General features: G+C 45.0%; 1 protein-coding gene across 2 annotated transcripts in view; it reads left to right on the top strand.

Moving 5' to 3' along the window:
* VWA8 (von Willebrand factor A domain containing 8) overlaps positions 1-9585 on the top strand; it is a 407530-nt gene extending 397945 nt beyond the window's left edge. For both annotated transcript variants that reach the window (XM_008260014.4, XM_051850641.2), the window contains 3 exons: positions 3471-3569; positions 4250-4488; positions 6894-9585. In XM_008260014.4, the coding sequence (XP_008258236.2) occupies positions 3471-3569; positions 4250-4488; positions 6894-7002 (447 nt within the window). In that variant the 3' untranslated portion in view covers positions 7003-9585. The remainder of the gene's footprint in view (positions 1-3470; positions 3570-4249; positions 4489-6893) is intronic.
* The last annotated feature ends 2447 nt before the right edge of the window (positions 9586-12032 follow it).

The following is a 12032-nucleotide window of genomic DNA, read 5'->3' as shown; positions in this document are numbered from 1 at the left end:
AGATGAAATTCCTGCCTCCTGGCTTCGACCTGGCCCACCACTGCCCATTGCAACCATCTGGGGAGTATACCAGGGGGTAGAAGATCGACCTCTCTTTTCTCTCTTTCTCTCCCTATCTCTGTAACTCTGACTTTCAAATAAGTCATTCATAGATAAATAAATAGATAAAATAGATAAATAAATATTTACACATCCTACATGGGCCTCGATGAATGTCACCCTCCTGAGGATGACTGCGGGGTCTTCACCTCCAGCCACATCTCTCCTCCCCCGTACAGTTTCAGCACATCTCCATGCAGCTCATCGTCCCCCTCCCCCCAAGATAACTTACCTTCAGGTTTCTGTGTTTGCACAATAATGACCAGGAGTTTTTCTACTTTTCATTTTTAAATACCATGATTTGGGTTGTGTTGTAGTGGTTTTCTTGTCAGCTAGCCTGGACTAACCACCATTTATCACATGACTGTTGAGGGAAAACGCATTCCAATTCCCAAACAGCTTATTTGAGAAGGAGTGTGACCCACATGCAGAAGGAACGCTTCTTTTTGCCCCAACTTGACTGGAGGCTCTCTTTAAGTGTTTATGGAGTATGCATGTTAGGCACTCTCATAAATACCAAGGATGCAAAGATGACTGTGATAGGACCTCGCCTTCAGAGAACTCAGCATTCTCAAAGGAACAGATGTGGAATAATTGCATTCACCTGTAACACCAAGTAGTGCATTGCACACAGTAGGTGTTCAAAAGACAGCTGTTGATTGATGGTTGGTGGATGTCAGGGATTTGTAATCATTTTATCCATAGTGCTCTAGGTGCTCCGTAAAATCTTCTCCTCAGACCCACACTCAGGATTTTCTTTGCAAATGCCTGTGGCCCAGATGCCTCAGGGTCTATTCTCAGCTTCCTATCAGCATCACAAAAATTCTTAGAGGGAGGTGAGTGGGGAGAAGGAACTTGGGGACAAATTCAGCAGTTGGCATGAACCATCTTGCCCCAGTTATAGTTTGCCACGGGTCCCGACTTCTTCCCAGATTTGGTAAAAGAGGTGTACCTGACTCCTGACTGTAGCCTTTTCTCAATAGACAAAACTTCTGTGTACATAGTAAGATAAAAAATTGGAAAGGTATTTCCAAAATTGAAAAATATATGTCATATACATGTAAGTGGCATCGTAGATTGTAAAATCATGTGGCCAACAGTTTTCATGTTAGCCACAAATGATATAGATATGAACAGTCTGTATGTGAACACATACATTTTATTTATTTATTTTTAAAAATTTATTTATTTTTACTTGAAAGAGTTACACACAGAGAGAAGGAGAGGCAGAGAGAGAGAGAGGTCTTCCACCCGCTGGTTCACTTCCCCAGTTGGCCACAACAGCTGGAGCTGTGCTGATCCAAAGCCAGGAGTCAGGACTTCTTTCCGGGTCTCCCATATGGATTCAGGAGCTCAAGGGGTTAGGCCATCTTCTGCTGCTGTCCCAGGCCATAACAGAGAGCTGGATAGGAAGTGGAGCAGCCGGGACTCGAACTGGCGCCCACGTGGGATGCCGGCACTGCAGGAGTTGGCTTTACCCACTACGCCACAGCGCCGGCCCCAATTACACATACATTTTAAAGAACATAGAAGCTTGAGGCCGGCGCCATGGGCAGTAGGTTAATCCTCCACCTGCGGCGCCAGCATCCCATGTGGGTGTTGGTTCTGGTCCTGGATGCTCCACTTCCAATCCAGCTCTCTCTGTGGCCTGAGAAGGCAGTGGAAGATGGCTCAAGTCCTTGGGCCCCTGCACCCATGTGGGAGACCAGGAAGAAGCTCCTGGCTCCTGGCTTCAGATTGGCAAAGCTCCAGCCATTGCAGCCATTTGGGGAGTGAACCAACAAGGAAGACCTTTCTCTCTGTCTCTCCTTCTCACTGTCTGTAACTCTACCTCTCAAATAAATAAATAAAATCTAAAAAAAAAAAAAAATAATAAAAAAATAGAAGCTTAGGAGCTTATGTAGCAAAGCATTAACAGATTATATTTGATGGGATTGTGAGTAATTTTTACTTCTCTGTGCTTTTCTGTAATTTCTACAATGAATGTGTTTCACACTTTGGTGAATAGAAGAAACAGATATGTACCAAGGATCTTCAAAAAGTTCAAGAAAGTGCAGTTATGAAAAAATTGGGCATAGAATTCAGCTGTTTTTATTCCATAATAAGCTTATCTTTTAATTCCGTTTTGCACAGACTTTTTGATATACCCTTGTAATAGTTTCTATTGTTGCCTCACAAATTAGCACAAACATAGCAGCTTAAGAATAATGCTTATTTACTCATAGGTCTGTAGTTCCAAAGTTCAGCCAGCTCGACTGGATTCTCTGCTTAGGGTCTGAGGAGGCTACGTCAAGGTGTTAGCCAGGCTGGGTCCTTACCTGGAGGCTGCGGCCAAGTACCCGACTGTTGGCAGAGGGCAGCTCCTGCGGTTGCAGACAGAGGGCCCTGCTCCCTGCTGGTACTCAGCCACAGCTGCCCTCAGCTCCTTGCTGCCCCTGAGGTCTTCGCCCGTGGGCCCTTCCACCCCAGGAGCAGGTAACTGCCTCGCGTCAGAGCCCCCTCTCCCTTCAGATGCTCCAGCTAGCCTCCCTTTTGATTAATTCAAAGTCAAGTAAACTTAACTGCATCTGTAAAACCCCTTGTGTCACCCAAGTGAACAGTCTGTGAGAGGCAGCCATCGTATTTACAAGTCCTCCCCACACTCAGGCAAGATTATATAGAGATCTATCTATCTATCTATCTATCTATCTATCTATCTATCTAGATCCGTGAGGACCACCTTAGAATTCTCCTTCTCAATGGGTGTGTGTGTGTGTGTATAACCTTCTTTTAAGATTTACTTATTTATTTGAAAGGCACAGTTACAGGGAGGCAGAGGCAGAGAGAGAGAGAGAAAGAGAGAGAGAGGTCTTCCATCCGCTGGTTCATTCCGCAAATGGTGACAATGGCTGGAGCTGAGCTGACTCAAAGCCAGGAGCCAGGGGCTTCTTCCAGGTCTCCCATGTGGGTGCAGGGGCCCAAGGACTTGGGCCATCTTCTGCTGCTTTCCCAGGCCATAGCAGAGAGCTGGGTTGGAAATGGAGCAGCCGGGACTTGAACCAGCCGGCGCCGCAGCACCAGCCCCAGCATAACTCTTCAAAGTCTCTCCTGAGAGTTAAGAATGGAATTTGTGGTATTAGCCCCTGAAGCTGTCATCACACTTTCCCACTGCCGCTGGAGAGCAGAGATCACGGAAGAGGGTGGATTGATCAGAAACAAACGCATCTGGAATTTGCTTGCCTTTACTGATAAAAATCTGTTTCTCGGCACTTCTTTATGGCCAAATGTTGAGCAATTTTGGACAAAAGCAGTCCAAAGAGTTGAAGCTTCACTGGCCCAAGGACTGTCCTACGAGTGGCCATGGATCCTAACTCTGATTCTCTTGTGTATAGTATGACGTCGCTGGGCACTCTGGAGATGGCTACAACATTGGTCTCGTTCCGGTTAACAAAATCCCCAAGGACAATAAGCAAAGGCTAGAAATTCTGAAGGTAAATGCGATTTGATTATAACTGTGTTGTGAAATCAAAACATGCCCATTTTCCCCGAATGGATTTTGAGAGTACTTCAGATTGTGTGGGGAATGCAGGGCGATTCTGCCACCTGTCTTTCTCAGTCATACATGGTCAATAGTAGGAAAAGAATGCCCCTTTGAGGATACTCTCAGCCCCAGCTTTATGTAGTGCTTACTATTATCTATAAACTTAATTTCAGCTACTGAAATCTGTGGTAGAAAACACACACACCGTGAGTTCCAAGTAAATTTCTTTCATTGCTATTGATGTGAGTACAGTGTTTAGCACTAAAACTTTGGTTTTTGGAAACTCAACCCATTCCTTATCATATCTTGTATCATATCCATCTTTCTGTGTGATATCAAGTTTTATCTTTTCCCACATTTTCTCACTTTTCATGGAAGCTTGAATTTGTAAAATGCCAACTGTGATAGTTTTGCAGTGTTTCTTGTTTATAATGACAGTGTTTACCAAAGACAAATATCGCCATGTACTGTTGTCATTGTAATGGTCAAATTAAGTAGAACGCAGGGAGTTTTTACTGATGTGTAGTAATTGCTCTTTGTGCATTCTCCTGGCCAATGGAAAAACCATCATGTTTATTTTGAAAAGTAAGTTTCTCATCCATGAATTTGTGCAATGTCTCTCACCTCCAGACAATGCATGCCCACTCCCAGTTCTGCATGAGTGGGGACCACACGCTAGAGGGGACAGAACACGCCATCAAGGAAATTGTCAAAGAAGAAGCTGATGAGTACTTTGTCATAGTCTTGAGTGACGCAAATCTGTCGCGATACGGAATACATCCTGACAAGTTTGCCCAAATCCTAACAAGTGACCCTCAAGTAAATGCCTTTGCCATTTTTATCGGATCTTTAGGTGATCAAGCAGCCAGGTAAGTATGATCCCAGGCAAAGGACAGATCTAAAGATAATGTGCACCTGACACACAGCCTTTCAATGGGAGAGCAGGGGAGGAGACTAAAGAATCAAAAGTAAAATGAACAATCAGCAAGTTGTCCAATAATAAATTAGACAGTACTTTATACATCTGGCACCTTACATCAAGGTCCAGGCTCAGTCTAATCAGTTTGTTATCATATTTAAAATGATGAACATCTATTTTCCTAGCATAACAGACAATATGTGTGTGTGTATATTATATGTGGATATACTCATACATATGTATGTATGAAGATACTTGAAAATGTTCATGGAAAAGCGAAATTAAAGGCATGAGTTTATTTTGGTGCAAAAAAAAACTTTTTATAAGATTTAGTTATTTTATTTGAAAGGCAGAATTACAGGTTTGGGGGCAGAGAGAGAAGGAGAGAAAGAGATCGTCCATTCGATAGTTCACTCCCCAAATGGCCACAATGGCTGGAACTTGACCAGAATGAAGTCAGGAGCCAGGAGCTTCTTCCGGTCTCCCACATGAGTGCAGGGGCCCAAGGACCTGGGCCATCTTCCACTGCTTTCCCAGGCCATAGCAGAGAGCTGGATCGGAAGTGGCGTAGCTGGGACTAGAACCGGCACCCATGTGGGATGCTGGCACTACAGGCAGCAGCTTTACCCGCCATGCCACAGTGCTGGCCCCAACTTTATTTTTTTGTAATTCATATTTCCATGAACTTTCTGAAGCTCTGTTCTATGTCTCCCCAATAAGAAAGGGGAAATGAATAGTTAGGTATATAAGTTCGCATGTACTGTACACACACACACACACACACACACACACACACTCATCTCCCTTCTTACTGGGAAGACTAGGCAGAAGAAACACTTGGAGAAACAGAGTAAGACCGTATATATCGTTAGATGTTACACTGAATATACTGAACAATCACTCAGGAAATTTATGGTCAGATCATAAGTGCCATTGGGGGATGAGCTGAGAAATCTGGAAACACTTTCTTAACTTAGATGCACTAACATTTATCTTCTTGAATTGCAACCAGAAGGAGCTCTAGACTTTTGTCTGTTTAAAATGCCAGTATTAAGTGGAGAATACAAATGAAAGTAAATCTCCCTAAAATTATATAACAAAAAAAAAATTCCTGCCTAGGCACAAAGGGCCCCCCTTTTTGTTCATCCACCTCTTTTACGCATCACGCTCTGTGGCATAGTCCTATAGAGACTAGGAAATGTTCTGGTATCCAAAATGCTACCAATGTTTTCTATTCCCTTTGCCTCACGACACGGTTGCAGGGTAAAGTTGAGACCAGACAGAAAATTATGTCATTACACTCACTTTATTACAACTGCCTTTGTATTGTCTCAGTTTTATGTGTTAGCGCTTTTACGTCTTCCACAACCTCCACGTCCTCCAGTGCAAACGGTGGTTTTTCTGCCCCACGTTCCTCATCATCAGCCCAGTATCAGGCACACAGCAAGCTCAACAAGTACTGGCTGAGCTGCAAAGGCTGTTTTGTCTTTCGAGTGAACAGATCCTGTTTGAATACTTAAGAAAGCATAATAATGCCCTTGTGGTTTCCTAGGGAAGTGGTCCAACATCCACTGGCAAAAGATACGTTGCAGAATTAGCTGGTCTACCAGGCATGCCAAATGTATGAAACTACACAGAAGGGCCGACTTATTAAATGTCATTCCAAAACCAAATGGTGTTGGCTCAGTGAAAGGAGCCATTCGTTGGAATAGAACTGTCTTGCCGTTCTATTGCCTTCAAAAAATGGCCTTTTGTTCCAAATGATAAGTTGATAGTTTTTAAAAGTTTTCATAAGCCTATGTGAGCTCTGTGTCATCGAAGCAGCAACTGCATCATCCAGGTCCCATTTCACACTGTGTTCTGTGAAGGAAAAAGGACGGAGAGAGGGGGAGAGGGAGAAAGAGAGAGCCACTCGGGGTTTGGCGAGGCAGCATTTCCGGAGGCCTTCTTCTAAGGCAGGAAAAGTGCCTGGAAGGACCAGGTGAGCTCATCCCAGACGAGATTCTACCAAGATTCACAGGAGAGAGTCTGCCAAGGGACTACACAGAAAATGCCAGGAAATGACGGAAACAAAAGGAAGACATTTTCTTCTTTTTAAATTTGCTGATTCTCTCACTTTTGGTTCTCTGCTGTCACTGTGTCTCTCTCTCTCTCTCTCTCTCACTCTCTCTCGCTCTTGCTCTTCCAAGACTTTCGTTGCCTAGTGACAGCCAATCCAACTGCAGGCAGCAGGCAAGGTAGCAGAATGGAAGGCTTCCTTCCCTAAGAACCCATTTGGATGCAGGGTTTGCCAGGGCAGGAGGCGGAGGGGAGCCCCGAGCTGCATGGTAATTCCTTCCCTCTCCGTCTTGGCAGGCTTCAGAGGACTTTGCCAGCTGGCCGGTCTTTTATTGCCATGGATACCAAGGACATCCCTCAGATTCTACAACAGATCTTCACCTCCACTATGCTGTCGGGTGTTTAAGGGACATCCTTGGGCACCCCGATGACCCCAGGACTGGAAATAAGGCAGGAATAAAGAGCATTCTGAAGAAAAGCAGACTGGATCATTCTGGGATTCCTGGGTCTCCCCACACTTGCTCAGGAGTCGAGACTGAGACAAACAGATGGGAGGAAATCTACAACCGCTGATGAGTTTAGAACTCATTCAAGGAAGCAAGTTGACCTGCATTTTACGAAAGGTCAGGGCAAAGGAAGGTGCTTGGTCTCTGTTTCCTAAACCCAGCGGGATGAGGAATCCTGTGCCTTTGCCATCATACATCATCTGTCACCTGAGATAAGGGGCCACCCCACCAAAGGGGCCCACATGCTGCCGTCCAGTGATTGGTTCTGCTTTCTCCCCACTCTGCACTGCCCAGCAAAACAAAGACTGTATAGCATGGAACCCACTGAAAATCTTCCCAACAGCAGTATTTCATAAAAGGTTGCATTTTCTCAATAATTCCATCTTCTTGGCCAAGGCCAAAAGGAGTCAAAAGAGCCTGCGAGTGCCTGTTCTCCCACGTGACTTTTCAAAGGCTCTTTACATAAGAAAGAGCGAACGGCTTGTTCTGCTGCCAGAGTGGACGGATAAAGACGTCTGGCCCCAGGCTCCTGTTTTTCTTGTTCTCCTAGCGCCTCCCCAAAGTTTCATTTGGTGGAAGGTTCAATCCAACAGATGCTCAGGAGGAAAAGTATTTATTGAGAACATTCATATAAAAATTACTGAAAGCAAAGTAAAAGGCGGTAGAATTGCAATAAACTGATTGTGGATTTCTGTAGCTGTAAAAAAAATTTTTTTTCAAGCCTCATTCTTTTTTCTTTCAAAGCGTACCTTATTCCTACGCATTCTTGGCCTGACCTTCTTCTGTAGGCGCGATGTCAATTTGTTTAATGTCAAATGCCTCAGCCAAAGCCAGTGTCTCTGCAGCTAGACTCCTCCAATAAAAAGCTCATCTTCACAGGGACGGCAGAGTCAGAGACACTGGAGACCGCAGGGGATGTGTGCTTTCTTGTGAGTTGGAAAAATGAGTCCTGTTAATAATTTTGTCTGATTCACCCTTATATAATGAAATTGTACGGGCCCATAATTTCATTGTAATGGAGAACAGAAGAAAAGATAACACCATTTATTCTACCACCGCTTCTCCCTCTCATTAAGTGTCAGAGAAATAGAAGCAATCAGATTTCCAGTGCAGTTTTATTACCCAGCGTGTTTGTATGGCTTGTCTTGTTATCTGGCCAAATGCTTGCTTCGTGTATTGGATCCACCAATGATGCAAGCAGTTTCAATCTAATAAGTACCTCTAACACGTTATTGCATTAATAACAACCACAGCTAGTGTTTATTGCCTATTGCTGTACTGTAGGTGTATTCCAAGTGATTCCATACATTAGTTCATTCAGTCCTCACAACACCAATGCAAGATGGGTATTTTTTAAGATTCCTAACACAACCAACTCTTCATATTCCTGGATTCTGCATCTATGGATTCAACCAAGCTAGGATCAGAAGTATTTGGGGAGGAAAAATTACATCTACGCTGAACACATGTAGGCTTTTTTCTTCTTATTGTTCCCTGAAGATTATAGTAAAACAACTGTTTATGTAGCATTTACATTGCAGTAAATAATGAAGGTAATCTGGAGACGATTTGTAGTATGCAGGAGGATGTGTGGGAGTTGTGTGCAAAGCCCACACCATTTTATACTCATAGAAGGGGTCTGGACATCTGTAAATTTTTGTCTGCAAGGAGGGTCCTGGAACCAATCTTCAGAAAGAACCCCTGAACTACTTTCCACTCTTCCTTTTACTGGTAACTCAAGAAAGTGGGCCGCACTCACAGCCAGGCAGGGGCAAAGCTGAGCTTGTGACCCCATCCCTTCAGTACCGGTGGACACACTTCACACTACGTGTGCTACTCCCACTGCCTTTCCCCTTCCAGCAGTTTCTCTTCCTGTCCCCTGTCCCAGGTGCAGAGAGCCTTCTCCTCTCCTGTCTACCAGAAGCCTGGAGGCTGGGGGACCACTTCCAACTGCCCCTTCCTTCCTGGGTCCAGCCGAGAGCTGAGGAAGTGGCCGCTTCCCCCGCAGTGGGGCCCCTTTGCTAGCCCCAGAGAGACTTCCGAAGTGACTCAAGACCCCAGGGTGATGAAAGGAACAGCCTTTTAACAAATCCTCCCCATGCAAAGTAACTACCTGAGTAAGCAGAAGCCCCTCTTTTTTTATTTCCTTTTGACATGGAAAGAATGTTCTCAAGTAATTTAATTTCCCTTTCCAGACTAGCCAGACATCCTTTGCAATTGTTATTTAAAAAAAAAAGAAGAAGAAGAAGAAGAAAGAAATAGAACTCCTGGGCTTCCCTTATTTGTAAAAGGAAAGGATCGTGGGGGAGGGGAGCGGGGCGTGAGATGATGGGTTTGTTTTCACTTATTGCAATACCTAAGAAGTGTGTGCATTTATTATTAAATGTGCTTCATTACGGGCCACTCCAGACTGTTCCCAGGACCTTCTTGGGGCCAGGACGTTATAATAAATGCATTGTGTGCCCCAGGGGGCTCCGCTGAAAGGCATCTGACCCTCTGTGTCGGTAGAGAGCGCATGTAACACTGAGAAGGGTTCATTGTTATCCATGAGCAGCCAGGAGGAATGAATGCTGTGAATAGCCGCCCTATGTGCTGTGGGGTTCCCCCTGGACGCCTTTGTGGGCCCCAGCAAAATGACCTCATCACGCCGGGGCGGCTCGAGGACAGCCGCAAGCTGTGGATCCGAGCGGGAGTCCTCCGAGGGAACCCATCAGATGTTTGGAATGAATCATTTACTTCTTCCCACTGCACCCTTTCCTGTGAACTGTCAGACGGGGAGAAATCCATCAATGCCAGCAAAGGTTTCTCAAAACAAGCTCTAGGGCTTTGAAAGCCATTTAGCCGTGGTTTTCCGTCGACAGCCCCACGTGGCTCCTTCCTGTGCCTGTCGGACCAGCCAGAATTAAATTCCTCAGCGAGTAGGGCAGTGAATGAAGCAAAACAACAGGACCGGTCCCGTATTTGCTGCATTTCTATTTGTTGCCGACTATGGCAATTATGAGAGAATTCTGGAAATTCTCAGCCAGTGTCTCCAGCCTGGACAGCTTCTTTCTGGAATTACATCAGAAACAGACACGTATCTACTTGTATTCAACTAGTTCATAGCATTTTCATTTCGTTAAGCTCTACATTTTTTCCGACTGATAACATTTGTGATTTTTAAAAATACGTGGGGTTTCTGGTCAGGTTTTATCATGAGGTTCTTGTTGCTCTTTCTTTACCTTTTCGCTAAGGTTTCCTGTGGGAAAAGTACTCCAGGTAATGGAATGAAGCTCTATTTCTCTGCTTGGTAGTGGGGAGAATTTACAAACACGGCATAAAATTAGTTTGTAGCCAGGAAGGTCTACCCCTGCTTAGCCATTCACATGTAAACGTGAGCTAATCGCTCTTGGATCTCTGCTGAATGAAATGGATGAATTAAAGCAGTTGGACAAAATCATCTCTAGCACTAAAATACCAAGTTCCCCAGCATGCAGGAAATTGACTTGGTCCCTCTTATATCTCATAGGTAACCCACCTTATATCCCATTGTGCAGAGAATGCTGGCATCTCTCGGAACTGCCCTAACAAAGTAGCATTTTACAGACTGAACATGTAGACTAAAAGTTAGGAAGAATGTCGTTAGAACTGGGCAAAAGGGACTTTCCCTCAACAGCTGAGCGGACACTTAGCTGATAGTGATGAACAGGATTCAGCCTGTCGCTTCACACTTCACTGTTAAAAAATTACATATCTGCCCCTCTACACAGTGGGAATCAAGACGACTCAGGAGTTGGAAAACTACTGTGTCCGCAGAGCTGACCTTTGTGCTGTGGCTGAACAATGCCCAATTGTGTGTGCCCGCGCGTGTGCATGTGCGTGTGCGTGTAATTGTTCAATGCTTTGAACAAAAATCTCCTCCAGAGGAGAAAAAAAAAATGCTCGCCAAGCAAACATCTCAAGTCGCGAATGACCTGAGGCTCCGTCTGAGAGTGAGCACTGAGTGGGGTTTCCACCTTCAGAGCCGCGCCTGTCCCTGCACAGCCAGGCACGCGGCCTGTGGAATGCCGCAGTCACGTAAGGTTGAAGTCGAGGACTGCTGTGGTATTTGACCATTCAGAGCAAAGTACAACACTCCCATCAAATGGTTTGGACGCTGAGGGTGACAAAAATGGCACAGTCTGCTAGGGGAAATTTCCTCATGGGGATGGTAGCTGCTAAGGAACATCCGCCACCTTGCTTGGTCCCCCAGCCCTGACCCCTGACCCCTGACCCCTGACCCCTGGCAGGTGCTAAAGATACTTCACATCTTCCTACAGGCTGCACTTAAAGGACTTTGGAGGTGCCAGCTCTTGCCCTGAAGAGACAATCAGAATGAATCGATAAACTCAGAGTCCGAACACAGTGGGCGTGGCCACAGAGAAGTTTCAGAATGTAAAGACTGATACAAATGAAATGCCACAATGAAGCATTAAGAAAGTAATCGCTGTAGTGCAACCTGGAAACAGAAGTGAACAGTGTCTCTCCGAACATCCCGAATCAGGTTAGACCAGAATCTGTGAGACAGTCATGACCGAGTCAAGTACTCGATGTAATTGCTCTCACGACATCATCGTGGTCAGACCTATTGATTGAAACTTTAAATATATTTACTCAGGACGTTAAATTGGAATTTCAAGTAAATATGTTTATATTAGTGATTCAAATGTAATGAGGCTGACCACTTCCTCATTCTTGAACTGATAAAAATCCTCCATCATCAGGTCTCCAGAAATAGAGTGAGTTGCAACAAAAGAAGTTGGTCCGCTTCCTCTTATAAAAGATTTTATGGCCAATTCAAAATTCAGCCCTGAAACTGGCCCAGAAGGGAGCACTTGCAGGCCAGTGGAGATCCAATGGCAAAGCTGGAGAGGCAGCTTGCGTGGGCCTTGCCTCCCGGGGGTGTTTCCCA

The sequence above is a fragment of the Oryctolagus cuniculus genome, chromosome 9 (assembly GCF_964237555.1).
Source record: "Oryctolagus cuniculus chromosome 9, mOryCun1.1, whole genome shotgun sequence".
Taxonomy (NCBI): domain Eukaryota; kingdom Metazoa; phylum Chordata; class Mammalia; order Lagomorpha; family Leporidae; genus Oryctolagus; species Oryctolagus cuniculus.
Note: the sequence above shows the minus strand (reverse complement) of the source record. Positions and strands in the feature narration are given on the sequence as shown.